Source organism: Zonotrichia leucophrys, chromosome 2 (genome assembly GCF_028769735.1).
Source record: "Zonotrichia leucophrys gambelii isolate GWCS_2022_RI chromosome 2, RI_Zleu_2.0, whole genome shotgun sequence".
In the NCBI taxonomy this organism is placed as follows: domain Eukaryota; kingdom Metazoa; phylum Chordata; class Aves; order Passeriformes; family Passerellidae; genus Zonotrichia; species Zonotrichia leucophrys.
The window spans coordinates 36,468,992-36,488,624 of NC_088171.1; the positions used below are offsets into that span (position 1 = coordinate 36,468,992).

The window sequence follows — 19,633 nt, forward strand, 5'->3', positions numbered from 1 at the left end:
TCCATAACCAGCAATCGCTCCCATACACCAGAACTCAGGTTTTGTCAGCTCCATGACAGAACAGAAACAGAACAACTGAAAAAAAACCCCAACCTTATCTTTCTTTGTTAAAATAAGCTGATTGATGGAACAACAGAATTATGTTTAGGGAAACTGTAAATAAGCAGGACTGTGATCTTTACAAACAGAGAAGACTCTTCTCACATTGTCAAAAAGCGTCTTTTTCAGCCTTTCTAATATGAACAATATATCTACCCTGTACGACTGATTAAAAAGACCTTGCTTATCCCCTCCCCAAATGTTGTATTTTGCATGATAGTTTCCTTACATTTCCAGCAACACTATATTCCTTGAACTGGTATAATACATGTTTTGAAATGCAGTCACACATGCCAAACTGACAGATTCTTGAACTGACAGGGGAGTTTTCTGGATAAGCCTGCTTAGGTGTTTAATCAGGGTCATCCTGCTTTCCTGCTGGATGTTATGAGGTCAAGAAATGCCAGCAGGAAGGAATTGCTGCCTCCAAGAGAAAACATATATCAAACTCAAAAACAATTTTCACAAAGGAAGCAGTGAGGAGGATTAAGAGGCTCCTTAACTCTTGCAGACACAATCTCAGTCAACATCTTACAATGTCATTATATGATCTAAATTCAATTTATTATCTGGAAATAACAAATTTGTTGCAGGCAAAGCCCACAACAGACCAAACTCCTACATCTGGAGGCTTATGTCTACACACACACACTGCAGCAAGACTGCTGCTGCAGGTGTCAATGCACAACCCCTCTGTTTCTATTTGCACAGTCCCTTATCCTCTTTTGCTGCTGCTACAGTCGAGTCATTAAGTTGCAAGTCAGGAGATGCAAATACTTGTCGCTAAACTAAACAGTTTGTTGGGTTTTTTGGTTTGTTTTTTTTTTTTTTATTCACTTGTGAAGGAAAAAAGCTGTAAAGCACTTATCCTTGAGATTCTGTTGGGAGACTGAAAGAAAAATACTCTGTCTACTTTCACACTGTTTTCACAGGCAGGTTTCCTGCAACTCTATTTAAAATAAAGAGAGCTGAAGACTCCTCAGCACTACAGCAAGCTAGGATTACACATTGCTCCAAGGTGGATGAGCTGGACTACAAAGCAGTAACTCCTGTCATCCAGACAGATTTCTCATCCAAGTGAGAAGAACAGACATTTTTGTTGTGAAATAACAGGCCAGATCACTAAGTAGCTGGGTTACAGGTTTGAAAACACAGGGACAGCAAGCTTGCCACATATCAAAGGGTCCAAGATTTAATTACTGGATTTCATTCAAAAGCAGCACTTTGTTAGACCTGACACTACAAAGGGGGAACCAACTCAATTTCTGTGAAATATCACACTCCAACACCCAAACCCATATCCAAATCTATTTCAGGATGCTAATGTACAAACAGTCCTTTAATTTTCCAAAGCAGGGATGACAGGAGAGCACCTAAGACTGAAAGCAGATCCCGACTAGACACAGCCATTCCGATCTCGCCAGGGCAGCTTTATACAGCACCAGTGCACTGCTCCTGCATTGTGAATTCCCTTAATGAAATTCAGTGTCACACTGTTGGCACAACTGCAGCTTGAGCTCTCCCCCGCCCCGTGTTTGCCAGCTAATTAATAGGCGATCACAACACAATCAGCAGGCGTGTGTTTACACTCACTCGTAAATCATCCTTTATGTTTCACTCTGCTGAACATTCCACTCATGCAATTCACAGCTTCCACATATGTGAGTATGATGGCACATATGCAATGTTTTAGAAACCAATAGCTGAGCTCGGGAGACCCTACAGGCAGCAGAAACATCACTTGGCAGGGCTGACTTTATGGTCCGACTCATGATCCTAAAGGTCCTTTCCAGCCTAAATGATTGTAAGATTTTGCTTCCTTGTTGGAAGTACAATGACTGCTTCTGAAGGCTACATCCATCAATCACACAAGCCATTGATTTTTAATGGGGTTTTTTGCTAGTAAAGAAACCCATGGAAAATGAGAAAAATGGAAGGGGAAAATGATGATGGAAAGACAGCTGCAAATGCAAAGAACAGTGTCTGTTCAATAGAGTGATGCTGGTGAAAAACTCTACAGAAACTGGTTTATGACAATCACTGAGATTTCCCTCCCAACCAGAACCAACCTCCTCTCTACCAGTTGTGCCACAGTCTTTTAAACATTCATGTCATTAATGCACACCTGCCAATTCTCACACCTCACACCTTTTACCTTTTACAGGTCATGTACTACACTTCCAGAGAAAAAGGGAGGCACAGAAAAGAATAATTGGATGATTAATTCCTTTGCGTGTGAAGCATTTGAGATGCTGAGAATAATGGGGAGGAGAATGCAGCAGAGAGAAAGCTAGCAGGGTCATGGTTTGAAGAAAAGGCACTTACAACCCATGCTATGCTGTCAGGATCAGCAGGAATTTCAGAAAATCTCTTACACAGAGGTGTGGAAGGGCAAAGAAACAGCTAGATGCACTCAGTCTGCAGAACCTTTATCACACAGGGCTCTAGATCTAAGAGCAACTTAAGCTGACAGTCACATTTCTAGAGCTGGCACTAGATGAGATGCATCTGATCCAACAGTTTCATAGACTCATAGAATAATTCAGCTGGATGAAGACCTCCAGGAGGCCTCCAGTCCAACCACATGCTCAAAGCAGGTTCAATACAACTGCAGACAATACCGCTCATGGCTCTATCCAACTGCATCTTCAAAATCTCCAAGAATGGAGATGGCACAACTTCCTGAGCAGCCTCTTCCAGAGAGTGACTGTTTTCATTATGAGAAAGAGGTTTTTTATATCCAAAAAAGGACCTCTCATTTCAATTAACGTACATTTTTTCCAATCCTCCTACCACACAGCCACAATCAAGGGTCTGGATCCACCTTTTTGATTGTCTTCTCATAGGCACTGCCAGGTACTGGTAGGTCCCCCAAAGCTGTCCTTTCTCCAGGCTGAACTAACTCTCTCAGCTGCTGGTTTATCTTCAGCTTGCTGCCTACTAAAATTCCCCTGGACCTTTCAACAGAGCTGCTACCCAGCTAAGCTGCCCCCAGCCTGGATTAGTGAAAAAGCCTCTCCCTTCCCAGAGGCAGGACATCTGTTCTCATGGAATTTCAAACAGCTTCTGCTGTCAGGTTTTGCCAGCCTGCCCAGGTTCCTTGGGACAGCAGTCCAGTTCTGAGGCACATCAGCTGTCTCCTGAGTATGGGATCATCCACAATTTTGACAAAAGCAAGCCTCGTTGCCTCCTGTGCATCACTGATAAAACTGTCAAACACAACAAGCCCCAGGAGAGATCTCTGTGGTACTCCACTTTTCACTCCACATAAACTGTGACCTATTAACCACACCCCTCTGAGTCTGGCCATGTAACCAGATTTTTACCCACCTAGGCTGCATGGTCCAAGCTTGGATAGAAAATACTGTGGGAGCCACTGCCAAACTCCCTTGATGAATTCACCCAAAATGACATCTACTGCTTTCTCTTCACCTACAAATTGCTATTTTATCATAGAGGACAATCAGTTTCAAGTATGTTCTACTCTTTTTAAATCCATGCTGAATGTCCCTAGTCACTGTCCTCTCCTTCATGTGTCCACGAGTTCCAAGAGGACCCACTCAGTGATCCCTGGTTTGTCCTTTTGGCCTTTGTTTTACAGATAGGTGCAACCTCTGCCTGTGTCTGTGAAGACTAAGGCAAAGGAAGCACCAAGTATCTCAGTCTTACCTGGATGTATCTGATCTTTTTTGCATATCCTCATGTAGGATGAGGTGGATCACAACACAAATCCTACTGACTATATCAGTCCAAGCCTAGATTTCCATTGATTACATTGGCACTTCAGGGTGACAACTCATACACAGATTCCTGCAGGGCAGACTTTACAGATACATTTATTCAGCTGGATGTTACCTAACCTGCCTACAAAGATCACTCATCTAAAGGTTTACATGGTAAGCAGGTCTTTCCAGGTTTTACTGCTTGCTATATAAAATATTTCCTGATTCTGATGCAGTTGTAGTCTCCTTTGTTAATGTCCTGTTTCAAGATTCAGCTCCTGGAACATAGCCTAAGTTTAAAAGTTTGTTAGAAATTCCAAATATTCATCCATTTGCAATAGTGCAGTAAGAAATGCCAATAAACCAAAACATTTTGACTTTGCTGTTTGTAGTATCACTTCCCAATATCTACTCTTGAATTTCCCAATCTTTTCACTCTTTCTTAAAGAAAAGGCTACAAAAGTAGAGGTTACAATCAATGTCCTTCCTCTGAAAACATTCCATTACCACTGCATCTTTTATTAAGGTTTCCTACTGTGCACAAAAAGCTATTTTCACTGGGTTGTATAAATATTTGATGTAGCTAGATTGACAAAAATGTATTTTGATGTTCTTGCTTCTGATTTACAGGAGGTATATGGGAAAAGATTACTTACTTTACCATGACAGCTGTCTTGGCAGGCAACAATTTTCCTCCTGTTGTCTTTGAACTACAAATTCTCCTTATCGAGGAAAACTAACCTTTAGGCTGCTGTTGCTCTCAATGAGGAAAACTAGCTCTCTGGGGCTTTATGGGGCACGTGACCTGAATGTCTGCCTTTGCTGCATATTTGTATTCCTCCCCCCTTCTGGATCTTTTCACCTTCAGCACAAACAGAGAAAATAATTCCATATGGATGATAAAAATCCCAGTACGTCTGTGGCTAAGGTGACAATAATCAGTCAAAGGCATCGCCGGCTCATCTCTGTCGGAGACAGATGACAGAGACAATCAATCGGACCCTCTTAAAAACCTGACTACTTTCTTCTTCCAAGAAAGTCACATTTTGTTTCATTTGCTTTGTGTTTAAGTACTGTCAGTGTTTTCTGGCTGTTTTTTTGGCTGCCTTTTTCTAGGTTTGAAAGGCAGAAAATTCACAGACAGAATGGTACAACAAATACAAAAACGCTAGGCACTTAAAGAGCTGCAGTTCAAAACAACTGAAGATGAGCAGGCTTGTGATTTTTCTGTTAAGATATCAAAATATGACCTTGAAGAGGTTTGAGACTGTTCCTGCCTTCTCACAGCACTGACTGGAGACTTGCTGTTACAGGAAAGAAGACGACCCACCTGTTACTTCCTTTCCATTTGGTATTAATCTGTAGCTTGCTGCTACAGACTCCATTCTCACTACAAGAGGGCAAGGGTGAATTCCTACGGTCACTCTAGATCACTAGGCAGGATCAGTTTACACCTGGGACTACAGGCAGAATTATCAATTACATGAGCTGCAGGAAAAACACCAGCAAGTAACTGAGGTGCAAATTTAAATAAAAAACTATTATCTGCCGACATGAGAACATTCAAGGACCAAGCAGGCTCCTGTTTCCAACTTACCAGCAAAATCTGAATACATTTAATATATGGTGTAACTCTGCATGGTTTATATATTGTGATCAGCAACTGTGTGTATTTCTGTTTATAATTATCTGGTACAATAAGCAAAAAGAAACAATTGTTACCCGTGAACTTTAAAACTCCTTTAAAGACTAATTATTAAACTGTTAGCAGAAGGAAGAAACAGATTTATGACTACTGACAATCTGGAAATCTTCACTTCATTGGTTATTCCAAGGACAAGGGGGAAAAGAAGAAGATAATAACCCTGCTTTTAAGTCTAATAAGCAAAATAATGAATTCATACTTTAAGCCAAAAAGAAAATCAGCCCCCAGAACAAAGAAATGTGATATGGCCAATTAAAGAAAGTATTCTGATACTACCTTAATTTGGAAGAGGATTAATCAGTGAATAAGACGAGATATGAAGAGCTGGACAGGCTGCCACAGAAGTCTAGAAAAAAGTGAGGAGCTGAGAAGCCCTCAGACCCCTACTTCTCCTCTTGTGCCTGCCCTGTGTTGTTTGGTACTGACTGGCATATGAGCGACAAAGCTGTTCCATTTCTCTGCAGCATAGAAAAAACTTAGGATTTAAATGATAAAACGTTTAACTGCAATTAATAGCAACTTAGAGATACTCTTAGTAAATGTTCTTACAACAGCATAATACACTTTCAGAAACCTTGTTTCAGCTTTTTGATTTCAAAACTTGTTCCTCCTGTAACCCTGAAATGCTAAGAAAAATGTTTATTAATTGTTCTTCTTCAATCATTAATCTAACTTAATCCTGAATCTGCCTACTTTTACATAATTTGTCGTCCTGACTGCATTGAAACTTTACTGCCAGTACTCAAGCCTACTTTATCTATGTCCACAGGCAGTTATCCAGCACTCCTCACTCTGGTATCCAAGTACATGAACCTCCCACAGGGCTCTGCTATGTAAATGAACTCTAAAAGTTTAAATAACGGAAAAATGCTGTGTTTAAAACATTTTAGAGTGAACTGACAAGGAGATTTTATTTAAAAAAACCCACTGAGTCTGATAACTGAGGCTGATAGAGCCAATTAGCTTTGCCTCTGTGCAATTTATATACATAAAGTAAATGACCATTTGTTTTTAAGGGAGTTAACTAGCAATTACAAGGCTTTCCAGGAAGCTGTGTGAAAGCATTCCACCAGCTGAACTTTAGACCTTCCCATTTTTTGCTACTTGTTTGTAAAATGAAAAATTAGGATTGCCTGTTAATTTCCTGATTGACTTTTACCAGAACTGAGTCATATTCCTGTTTTTTATCCTGGGTTCTGGAATTCAGACCAACAGTAAGAAGATGCTCTGGAAGCAGCTCCCCTATAATTTTGATGTACAAATCAACTAATCTTAGTAGGAATGTGCAATCTCTGGGTTACCACAGTCCTTTTGAAAAATGCAAAACAAACCAAAATTAGGCGAATGATTCAGCCATAAGCACTTTAACCATGAAGTATACCAGTCACATAATTTTCCAATAAAATTAATCCAGCTGCAACATCAACATTTTTATGTCCAAGTACTTCCCTTGAATTGCTCTCATGGCTTCTTGGTTATGTCTCTTGGATCCATGCACCCAAGTTTTTCTCTGTACAACAGGCTTGCCTTCAAAGCCATGATGGCCATGAGTGTGGTACAGACTGGCAACAGTACTAAGGTGGACCCCCTGCCACTCTTCCACAACATGCAAAAATCTAGGATTTTTAATCTTCTTAAATTAAAATAGACCTTTATCCATCACTCACAGGTAAGATGAAACAAACACAGAAGATAATTTTGTAAAACAGTGTGCCATCCAGGCGGAAAGGGTCTCTGTGAGAACAGGAATTAACTGATTTCTTGTTGGCCAGATAACACTCAAGTTGTTGTACCGGCCTGCAATCAGAGCCAGATGCAGTGTCTGGCTGGACAGCAAAGTCCCCCTTCTATTTAGGTCATCTGTTTTGCAATCTTATTAGTTTAATTCTTTCTACTTGGTACTGTTTATTAACTCTGTATATTTCTGCAATTACAAAATCATCTCTAGTATGTTCATAAAAATACAATACATAATCTGTTTTCCTTATTCAAATGCCAAAATATTTTCTGCACTTTCATTCCATTTCACAAAGAGGTTGATCTAATACAAATCTACCCCAAGTCTATATTAAAGCAGCTCCCAAATAACTTCTCTTCAAAGATAACGACCTCCATTAGAGGAGAAAGGAAAACAATCACAGCATAATGCTTTCTGTAATTTCCATACCATTTACCATTCCAAGGCTGAAGATGGCGTTGACCAGCGAGCCTCCTTTCCTGAAGTGATCTGTCATGTGCTCCAGCCAGTTTGCTTCTAAGCTGTTGACAGTCTGCCCATTCCTGGAGATCCTCATAGGGATAGTCACTGTGTAGTACTGGCTGCATTTTTGTGGAGTTTGGGGCTTGTTGAAGAGAGCGAAGATCTCTACTTCTACCAAAGAGTAAAAAAATGGAATAATGCAACAACCATGTCATAAAATTTCACCCAAAACAATGCAGAATCCACTGTTTGCTGTTGCCTAATCACATTGTGCAACAGCAAACAATTCTTTGGGATGTGGTTACCTCCTCAACACACTTCTGCAGTCCAACACAGCAGGACTTTCTCAAGACCAAATACAGTATTTTGCTTGCTTTTACAGTATTTCTTACTCACAATGGATTCACTGTTGATAATAAAACATTTAAAGACAGTAATACCTGAATACTGATGCAACATTCCTCCATGGGAATCATCAGTTCAAACATGGAATCTTACTGCAAATTTAGAAGGAACTGCATTCTGTAGATCACAGCCATTAAAGTATTAAATAACTCCGTTTTGATAACACAAAAGCATGGAAAAAGCCAATGGCAGTCTCATCTCAAGAAAATGCAATGAATCATTCATGTAGAGACTCTGGTAGCTGCTTTGTTGATTTACTCTGGATCTGAGCCAAGGTGAGACATTAACACAACAGCAAATTAATTTTAAAAATGGAATTGTGAAGGGTCTTAAAAATTAGCACATCTTCTAGACTCTTTTCCATGTCTCCTCCGGTACATTTTAGGAGCAGTTTTTTACAGGAAAAAAGTCATTGCTGACAGCAAAGCTGAGCTTTCACAGTCCTAAACTGCAATCAACTTTAAAAGCAGTTATCCTTCTCAGAAGGGTGTAACCATAATTAAAATAACCAACAAAAAATTTTGGACACTATTTTACTTATTAATGGACATGGAAATAAATGGTAGAATTTCTACTGACTTCCAAATGCCAAACATTCTCCCCAAATATATTAATATGAAAGGTAAAGGCATTACATGAAATCCCTTCATTCAATAAGCTCCTCTTGTTTCCAAGCTATTAGGTTCTAACCTCAAGCAAAAGTAAAGAAAGTGATGTCAAGAGAAATGTTAAGATTGTTCTCTAACAAACATCACTGAGCAAGAAGCAGTGTGTAAATTGAAAAAGATATCAGAAGGGAGATGCTCAAAAACAGGCTGGTAGCACTGGAAGAGAAGAGCTGGAAGCTCATAACCAACATGAAAAGAGACCTAATGATCTCAGACATGAACTATGTTTTAAATAGAGTAGAAAGGAATAAACATTAATGTGAATCCTCTTGCTGTTCACCACTTGTTTAGAAAGAATGAAATTATGATAGTCCTACCTCAAGAAAAGCACACACAGAATACTTCTCTCATCATTTTGATTCTGACCCCCAGAAGAGTCTTTTGTTGGAAAATGAGATCTTTCTGGTGCATACTGAGACACTGATATGAGAAGCTGGACATGACCCAGCAATGTGTGCTCACAGCCCTGAAACCCAACCCTACCCTGGGCTGCATCCAGAGCAGTGAGGGCAGCAGGGCCAGGGAGGGGATTCTGCCCCTCTGCTCTGCTCTGGTGAGGCCCCACGTGGAGCTCTGCACCCAGCTCTGGGCTCCCAGCACAGGAAGAACACTTGCAATGGGTCCAGAGGAGGCCACGAAGATGATCAGAGGAATGAGGCACCTTTCCTATGAAGAAAGGCTGAGAATATTTGGGCTGTTCAGTCTGGAAAGACCTCAGAGCAACCTTCCAGTACCTGAAGGGAACCTACCTTTGACTCTACAAAAGAGCTGAAGAGAGACTCTGTACCAGGCATGTAGAGATAGGACATGGGGTGATGGCTACACACTGAAAGAAGGCAGGGTTAAATTAGATATTAGGGAGAAATTCTTCATGGTAAGGGTGGTGAGGCCCTGGAACAGATTGCTCAGGGAAGTTGTGACTGCCCCACCCCTGGACAACCTGGTCTAGGGTATTGTCTAACCCAAATCACTACTGACAACAGTTTTCACCAGTGACCCCAGATCCTCAAGCATGGCCAAAGACACTCTTCAGTTTGGTTCTAAGTAACACAACACTTTTGGACATACTATTGCAATATCTGTGCCTTGATATCAGGCAAATATTATTCAACATTGTGTTGAAAAGCCTTTTAAAAATGGGGGAAGCAAATGAGCACTACAAAACATTCAGGAATCAAGTGAAGAAGCATAAAAGTAACACTTGAATAGTATAAAACCCAAAATAAAGAACATATTTAAGATCCCACAAATAGTAAGAAATTTTTTTTTTCCTGAAGTTTTTTGTAGGGGAGAAGCAGTTCAAGAGTGGTAACTTCCCATGGAATACGTAGGGAAAAAAAACAATCACCTGATGCTTTCAATCTTCACACTCCCAAGGAAGGATGGAGAACTGGTGCCAAAAAACTGAAATACATTTTCCATGGGAGGAAAAGGGAGTGCTGTAATAACAAAAATTCATTCAAGAGTAAAAAAGAAATCAGCAGTGTTGTACAGGATTTGGAAAAATTTTGCTTTAGATGAGCTATCACATAAAACTGCCTTCTCAGACCTTCAGTCTTGGAAAGTATTTGCATAACAGCAATAAAAAAATGCATGAAAAATAAAGCCAAAAAGCACTCAAAGATAACTGAGGAAGCTAAAATACATTTTTGAAATAAACCCTCTTTTCTGGCAAAACAGCAGCAATCTTGGGGTGTTACAGACAAAAGTTGGGAAGACTGGAGGTGATCAGCTTCACATTATGCAGAAATATTAAGAACATGATTACTTGCAGCAAAAGAATTTCAGGGTTCAGTAAGGAGAGAAATAGCATCAAAGAGATGATTAAACTTGCTAAGTTAACTCTCTCAAAGATAGCATATAAAAAAGAGAGAACTGATCTGGCTAGACTTGCAGATAACTAATTTTTAACTATAAAACTAAGACAGGTTTTATGTGTAAAATAAAGTGTTGGGACAACCCACCTCTAAGGCTGTAGAAGAGAAGGGATTGCTCAAACAACAGCTAAGCTTTGACCCTATCTGGGTGCCCCCTTGCCCAACAAAAACTGAAGAAATTATGTTGGAAGTTACTAGAGTGTGATGCAAATTGGATCCAAAAGCTAACTACACCAAACTGCAACGGAAACCAGACAATAATCCAAGGAGTACAATGTAAAGTCATTCTGGGTCCTATACAGGCAATTCCCAAAGGGACAGGATTGTTTGACTGAATCTATGAAAAGTCCAGAGAATAGGGATAAATAAAAGTCAAGGACAGACCCAGCTTTAGAAATTTCACCTACATTCCCCCTGCATAGATTTGTAGCCTGTAAAGAAATTAAGGAAAGCAGTAAGAGAAATGAGTGTAAACAGTTTTCTTGGATTTAAACAAACACAGAAAAGTATTTTGAGGCTTAAACTTGAAAAGAAGCAAGAATATTTTTCCTTTTAGTTTTCTAAATTGCTCTGGTCTACATCCTATTTTGACCTACAGTTCTTGCTACGGAAAGTAACCTTTGAGCAACAAACACCTTAAGAAGGGTACTTTAGATCTCAGCTGAGACTTGTGGTCTTTGATGGCATAAAATGACATTTAAAAAGTGGAAAGCCCACATTTTGAATTAGTGAAGATTAACAAAAATAACTGCTGTTTTCCAGTTATTACAATTCTGACTGAAGCACTGACCCCCACACTGAATGTAGGATACTAGGAGACTTTAGAGGCCAGATCACATGTATTCATGCTGCTCCTGAGGTGGTTTAATTCCAGCTATCTGTTCACCTGCTACAAAGGGGCTAACTGTGATAAGCCTTTGTGAATTATTCCTTCTATGGCTGCAAAAGCTTGTCAGGCAGATTAACAGGGCTTTTTATTCAAACACACAAAAAGGAGACAAAGATCAAGAGCTCTCAGGGTATGGCAACAAATACAAAAATGAACCAGTTCAGCTGAACAGCAGACAAAAATAAGTCTTCACACTCAGGCATACATATGGGCCACAACAAAGCTGCACCTGCCTATATCATCTCTTCCTTTGCCATCTGACTCCCGCTCAGTTGTTGTGAACTGAGTTACCACGCTAAAATCAGGTTAAGTGGTTCATTTGGGGCATCTTTTCTTCACTACCTCCAGTGGCAATGTCCCCCCTGCATTCCCACCCCCCAAAGGAGCTGGGAACATAATTGAGGCAATTTTAACTTGGTTTTTATGTACAAGAGGTCACTGCAGTACTTACTGCCAGTAAGTGGTTTTAAACATCGTGCTGGCGTTTCATTCTCTGCAAGTCCATTCGTCTTGTCTGCTGCTTCTCTCACACTCAGGTTCTCATGCTCTTCACTTCCCTTCACAGATTTGGAATTCAGCTCTTCAGTAGCCTGTCCTTCACCTCTGCAGCCCTCTCTGGATGTGGCACACTGGTCAGCACTTTGCTCACTCTGAGTTGGAGTACTGCATCCATCAGTGCTGTCTATTTTCTCGCCATCCGGTGAAGCATGATCCTCGGGGTAATTTGAAACATTTTTATTATCTCTTGATTGCACAGAGTTGTTACTGGCAGGTGTCAGGGAGGCGCTGACAAGGCAGTTCTTTTGGGAATGGTACTGAGGTATAATTCCAACAAATTTCAAGCCTTGACTTGCAGCATCTTGAATCTACAAGTTGAAGAAGATTAGATTTTTAACTGTCAAGCTGTCTTAGCTAAATAGAAACACAGAAAATAACACCCTTTTAAGGCAACCAGCATGTCATTTTGCTACTTTTGTCCACTACCACTAGAAATTGTCATGTTGCATTTATATAAAAAGGTACATTCTAAAGAAGCAGGATGAAAAGTTGCCCAAACCATCTGATATAATGTGAAGGGAGGGGGGAGGAAAGAAGAGAAAATGCCCACATATTTCTTCACAAGAGACAAATCTAATTTATAATAAAATACTAGAAGTGGTATTTCTTACAAAAATATTTTTGCATTGATCATAAGAAATTGGAGACATATTATTATATCTTCTGCTGTATTAGGTGTGTGATTATGACATTTATGCAAGGAAAAGCTTATTAATTCTATAACAACAGTTGTTGTTTGTCCTATTTTGGATTGAGACACAAATGGCAAACTTTCACATAACGAGCGCATAAAAGCAAAGCTATTTTAATACAGCACTTTGGGGAAGATGCAGAACTCAGAATAGAAAAAGGCATTGTGACATGAGCTAAGAAGAAAAAAAAGGAAACTAAAAGGCTCTATCATTAATCCTTTAAACTTCAGGTAAAGAAGGAAAATTAAGGAATCAGATCACAAAAGATCCTAAGAAAAAAAAGCATTGAGCTAGTAGTAAGGACAATCAGCTAAAGGCAGCATTAGCTAACAAAGGTTTGAGATGAAGCAGAAATAGAAATCTCTTTCAGGCAGATTCTGCACTATGGAGTCATCAGCCTCACACTCCTCAAACCCAGGAGAAGTGTGAGTGCGAGACAGATTTCTGTGAAAACATATGAGTGTCTACTGCTTCATTTATCAAAATCATTCACCAAAATGAACAGGCTTCCATTTAATGTATACTCTTCACATAATGTAAAGTCTAAATACACATCAATCTTTCAGAAATAAATGCCTTGAGAATGGAGAAATAATTTCACTTTGTCTGCATAACACAATTCCAAAGAGTTAAAGTGTATAAATTCTTTGCCTATGCTCAAGTTAGCATGAACTGAGGAAAAACAGTTCAGTGGGGCTTTTTTCAGTAGCAAGTGAAAAGGAAGAAATTTGTATCTTTTTCAAATTTAAGAGGAAGCTCAGTTCTGCATCTTTTTTTTTTTTTAAATGAATCATTTACTTCCTGGTAACATGTTGCTGCTCCGAACACACAAACCTGCAGACGATGCCTAATCAACAAGAACTTCCTTTTTCAAACCACTATTGCATTTTCCATGTTAAATTAACTTCTCATTTCATGATCACAGGAATTTAAACAGAGGCCTCCAGGAAACAAGGCAATGGTGTTCACAGGTGTTTAGCCTGGGAAACATGGGATGCTGACTTAAGTAAAGCTCATTTCTAAACAGGACAATAAAAATACCATTAGCAGTATCCTGGCCAAAAGGGTATCTGTCTACAAAGAAAGTTAGCTTTTACTTTGCTTAGGAAGGTTTAACTGAGTATCAGTGACAGATGCATTTATAATGTGCTCAATGGTCCACACTCTCCATTGTAACTTGATTAATACTTTCTTATATCGTTAGTGATAGAGTTACACATTCATTTCATCTCCTATCACTCATGTACAGACACAACACTACATTTGTTTAGTAGGTTGCAGGGCAGCTAATTATAGAAATCTAACTAGTATGCAACTGTTAGAGAGTTTGAGGACAGTACATATGTGGTAATATTACTGCTCCTGGTCAAAAGTCTGCTTGTCAATCTACATCAGACTCCCACGCTGTGATAGGGAGGAGAAAGAACAACTTTCACAGATCCTGTAGCAATGTTTTTACAGCTTACTCAAAAAAATTTTGATTGTTCTAAAGAGTACCTGAAGCTGAGGTGTTTCTTTTGAGGCTCTTGTTCTCAAAATAGAAATATGAGGAACTGAAAACCAGATTGCAGTCTTACCTGTATTGGCCAAACAGCTTAACAGGGAAGTTGGAAAAAATACTTTGTATCTTCAAGGCCCTTTCCCAACAAAGTTAATACTGTAATTAATTACTGTTAATACTGTAATACTTTACAATACAGAACACAAAATCTTATTTAAATATACCTTTCAAAATTTCCCAATGACATATGGCAGAACCAAGCATCTCATTATTCTCAAGAAAGCAAATGTAGCAGGAAATGCTACATCAAAAGTGTGATGCAGAACAGGAAAGTGATGTATCAGCAGACACAGTCTCTCCTTTCAACTTCTCACAAAACCATGAAGAAGCTAGCTTTCATCAGAAAGTGTAAAGGCTGAACACATTCAAACTACACTGGCAATTTGTTTTTCAAAATCCTGCTGAGAGCTTAAATATTAAGAAATTTTAGTTGCCTTCACATCCAAACTGAATCATGCCATCCAATAGAATCACATTTTCTGTTTCCTGTATTTCAAAGATTGAATATATGAACTTAAAAAAAAAAAAAGAAAATAAAAACTAATCCAAACGACAAAACAAACAAACAAAAGAGCCCCACAAAACCAAACCCAGACCTCAGTAACTGGAGAGGCTGTGCCCAGGAGATACACAGGACAGAAGGACTGTTTCTGTAAGCCACCTGCAGTTTTTGGGCCCCCTTGCAGCATCCTGTGCTGGAGCACACAGACAGTTATGTCTGTCACTGCCTTCTGGGCAAACATCTCAGCAGATGCAGTGCTGGGAATCAGAAAGAAGGCAAAGAATGGGAGAAAGAAGGGGTAAAGCTGAAGTGAATGGGAAGAACGTGATGCTAGTTGGACAGGGTCACCCAAGACAGATTCCAGATCAGATAAATAACTTCATTACTTGTCTTTATGTGCCAGTGTAGAGCACTAACAAAAGTCTGTTACACTGCATTGTATGACTAAATGAAAGGAAAAAACATAAAAACAACTACATCTCTACCACTTTTCAGATCAGACAAAAATCTAGATTTAGAATGCCCTTATGCTAGGAGATCAATACTAACATCAACTATTTTATGACAATTTTTATACCTCGAATATACTATATACTTGCCCTTTACATCTTGGGAAATTTTGAAAAGGGAAATTCCAACAAAATTAAAAAAAAAAATTCTTTGCTTCTTTCCCCAGATGGGAACAGAAACATTTTCATTGCCTCATAAAGCGCTGCTTGGATGATATTAACCACAAACACAAGACCAGATCTCCATCACAAAGGACATTATTGTTCAACCACAGAAGCAGAACTTAACTCATTTATTTCAATCTGGATAAACCCCCAAGAGGGTACATCCAAATTCATTTGCAACTGGCTTGCAACAAATTGGATTTATGGCCCTTTAAAAATAGAATCTGCTTAAAGAAGGGGTGAAATTTCATGTGTACAGAGGGCCAAGGCAGTTTAACAATTTAATGTCATCCCTATAATTTGCTTGATTAGAAACCTGGCATTTTCCCCAAGGGGAAAAAAATGACAGATTCAGCCTTCGCTGTCTGAGAAATAAATATCAAATTTCCCACGAACTTTAGAAGGAATAGGAACAAGCACTGTGTCCAACCCTGATGTCACTACCTTAATTGAATTTTAGCTGGGGCACTTGTGTTAACATTCTTAACATTTGGGAAGTGTTATTGTTTATTTCAGAAGTGCCTGACCGCTATTTTTATATACTGCATTTGGAAGAAAGGAGCCATCAGCAGCACAAAGCAGTGTCACTAAACATTACGTTGATGTAGCAATTTATGTCCCATCTTTTTAAATATTTCTGGTTCTCTTGAAGGTTCCCTACCCTAATTAGAAAATGGATGACAGTCTAAATTAAAGATCTGTAAAACTACACCTGGCAACAGCATGGCAGAATGATAAAATCCTCTTTTTTGGAAAGTACCTGTTTTACTCTGTAGCTCTCAGTCATGTCAGAAGCCACGTTCAAAAGCTCATTTTGAACAGTCACATACAGGTTCTCATTTCAAATCTATTCTGAGTAAAAACACTTATCAATTCCACTGTACAGCCCATAAAATGCTTATGATTCCGTGTTTCTTGCTCCATTGTCAGCTCCATAATAATCTCCTATTGACAGTGAGCATGATGGTACTCTTATAAATATGGAAACTCAAGGACATAGATCCCATGCTGAACAGAATCATACACTTTTGTCAGTTTCAGCAATTGCTTACAAGGAGATGCTGATAACATCCCTGTGGGACAGCACACAGAAAATCAAACACTTCCAGCAAGCTCAGGGTAGTATTCCACCAAAATCAATAAAAATGTCAAACAACACACAGCAATTTAATAATGAGGATCTCTCCCAGACAAGAATTTCAAACAAATTATTTAGCAAGTGTTAGGAATTTCCCTTAACTCTTTAAGGGAAAATATCCAGGAGCTGGATATTTTTGAGATGTCTTCAGAGAAAAAGCAGTTTTACTAATGTCATCAAGGCATTTGAGCAGTCCAAAATGGTCTCAAGGCTTACACTTTCTGAAGACCTGGAAAAAAACACCTTCAAGACTTAGGCACTGAACATTTCATAAGTAGGTTTGCTAGATGGTTCATTATATAACAAGGTACTGAAAGAATTTCATAGAAACCCAGAAACAATTTATGAAGAACACACATATCAAAAATGCTCTTAGAGAAAGGTCATTTTCCAGGAGCAAGGAACTGATTTTCTGATGGTCAGATTCATTTAGTTAGCTCTGCTGTGAACTTTGGGAAAGACTGCTACTTAATCCTACTGATGGCCAAACATATGGCCTTGGAAACATTTTGCTCACAGCTGTCTATTCAAACCAAGTGTGAATTGTCTTAGTAAAAGAAAGGTCTTGTCTGTTCAGTTGTTGTTTTTAAAAGAACAATGTTAAAGGCATTAGGTGTCATAATATGCACCAGAAACCAGATCAGTTCATTTCTCTACCTTCTGCTTAGGATTCAAGCAAATCTCCTCTGGAAACAGACAGCAGCAGAGATCTTCATGCAAAAAAACACAATCTTGTGGTTTGAGGAGAATGCTATGTACTGCATGCCAGGAGATGGAACTGGGAAAGTATGCTCAAGACTACAGTCTTCCAAATCTGTCCTCCTTCATTAATATTTAGTAAAACATGTTTCATCATAAACACTGCACATCCCCCTTCCAGTTTGTTCATTTATGGAAACAGATGTTTAAAATTAAGACAGGCTTTTAGTCTGCCCCTTACATTTTCTGTAGGTCTCACATGCTCCTTCCTTGGAAGACAGGAACAGCCATCAAGAGTTTACTGCTTATTTTAAAACCAACTAAGCTTAGCTAAGGTTTTAAAGGAGGATTTAGCTCTTTCTATATGACTCAGAACTTCTGAAACTCTGGTACTTTTGTATCTCTAGTAACACATTACAAAAAAAAATAATTCTGCTAATCTAATAGCAAAGTATCAACTGCTCATAGTTTTTCTATCCTATTACTCAGGACTGCTTCACTGCTTGCACATTTCCAAACCATGCAACCTTTCTGACTAGAATGCTCCTTTGTTTAAGCCTGTACTTCCCATGCATTTTTAACCTTTTCCAGTTTAGACATTCACCAAATTTTGTATTTGAGATAGATAGTTCGCATTCATATACATAGAAGCAAATATAAATGTAGCTTTTAGAGAGTGAAATCCCAGTCTACATTCAAGTTTTCAAATTATCAAGTATTTTCACGGAAGTATTTCATCAAAATAGGCCATGAGGGATAAAACACTGGAGGGATGCCTTGGAAAATGCTGCCATAATCCCAAACCATTGATCTGCCATTTTACCATCTCACTGCAATTGTGGCAGAGGCACAAGAACTAGAACAAGATAGAGAATAAGGCACTGGACAAGGAAGCAAGCTTTGCAGTTTTACAACATGTTCCTTGGTAGCAGCCTCTGCAGAAGGGAACTGAAGGCCACAAACAGCACAGGGAGAAGAAATGTACTGAAGCGAGGAGCTACTGCAACTTACTGCTGTGCCGAAAGAAACACAAGGTGGGATCTTAAGGCAGGGCTGCAGGAGATACTAAATTACAGCAAGCCACACATCTGCTACTTGAGCCAAGAAAGGGGTGAGATTGACAACTTGAAATTCCTCTCTGGCTCGCACTGTATTCACTCCTGAGAACAATGCAGAACAATATAACCACACCACACATGCAGTGCAGCACGGTGCGAGTACACTTGCTCCTTTCAGCGTATTTCATTAGATGACAGGTCTTGAAACCACTCTCATCCTCTGTTGTTCTGGATGTGTTGATTCTTCTCAATCCTCACTTTTAGCACCTGTTCCTTCACTGAAGGCAAAGAGTGAACATTGCTGGCCACACGCTACAAAGATTCAGTGAGTGTGGTATTTGTCCAAAAGCCACATAATATATCTGCACACTCCCACATTTCCTCTAACTCTGAAAAAAAAATCTTGAAATTATTCACATAATTTGTGAATTATTTGTATTGGGAACAGAGCAGCCAGCTATGCTCATTCAAACTAAATATTTGATATTCACTTTAAAAATAAGTCTGTAGAAATTCCGTCCCAATCTCTTGCTGTAGAGACCTGGTATTTTCCAAATGCAGACCATGTTCTGTGCAGCAATCTTTAGTGAGTAAGTCCTACACTAACTGGTGAACATAAGCAAGGGGAAAATATAGATTTACAGAGGTGTGTAGTTAGTTGTTGTAGCTAAAAACCATTTTAGTAACTGGTGATAATGTGATTCAATATGAATGATTTTAGTCCATCTCTGTTCTAGGCAGTGAAAACAAACCAAAAAAAAAAGGTTCACTGGTATTTTAAAAAGTAGGAATTCAGTCTCAAACTTACAGGCTTTACATTTACTTTGCAGGGAATGCTACTTTTATTTTTATATCAACTGAAGAGTGTTTCTTTAAAATCACATTGTTTCATCAAGCCATCTGTTACTCGTAGCCAAAATTACAATTTGAACAATTTGCTGGTAATTTATTTTAGCACAGTATAAAACATTATCATATTATTGTTATTTTAAAAGTTATTTTTTCTCACCAGACAGAAGTAGGATCATTAAAAATATCAGCTACATACTTTAGAATCTATTTTTATCTTGGGCAAGGGGATGACTTGAAAGCTGATGGGGGCAAAGGATTATAAAAGCACTACCAGGCTCCTGGGAGAGTCCTGAAAATAGTTTTGCAATGTCCATGGAAGATATATATCAACACC

General features: G+C 39.0%; 1 protein-coding gene across 4 annotated transcripts in view; it reads right to left on the bottom strand.

Moving 5' to 3' along the window:
* RFTN1 (raftlin, lipid raft linker 1) overlaps nucleotides 1-19,633 on the bottom strand; it is a 95,657-nt gene that overhangs the window by 19,131 nt on the left and 56,893 nt on the right. For all 4 annotated transcript variants that reach the window (XM_064704592.1, XM_064704590.1, XM_064704591.1 and 1 more), the window contains exons 5-6: nucleotides 12,017-12,431; nucleotides 7,694-7,897 (exon numbers count right to left, since the gene is read on the bottom strand). In XM_064704592.1, the coding sequence (XP_064560662.1) occupies nucleotides 7,694-7,897; nucleotides 12,017-12,431 (619 nt within the window). The remainder of the gene's footprint in view (nucleotides 1-7,693; nucleotides 7,898-12,016; nucleotides 12,432-19,633) is intronic.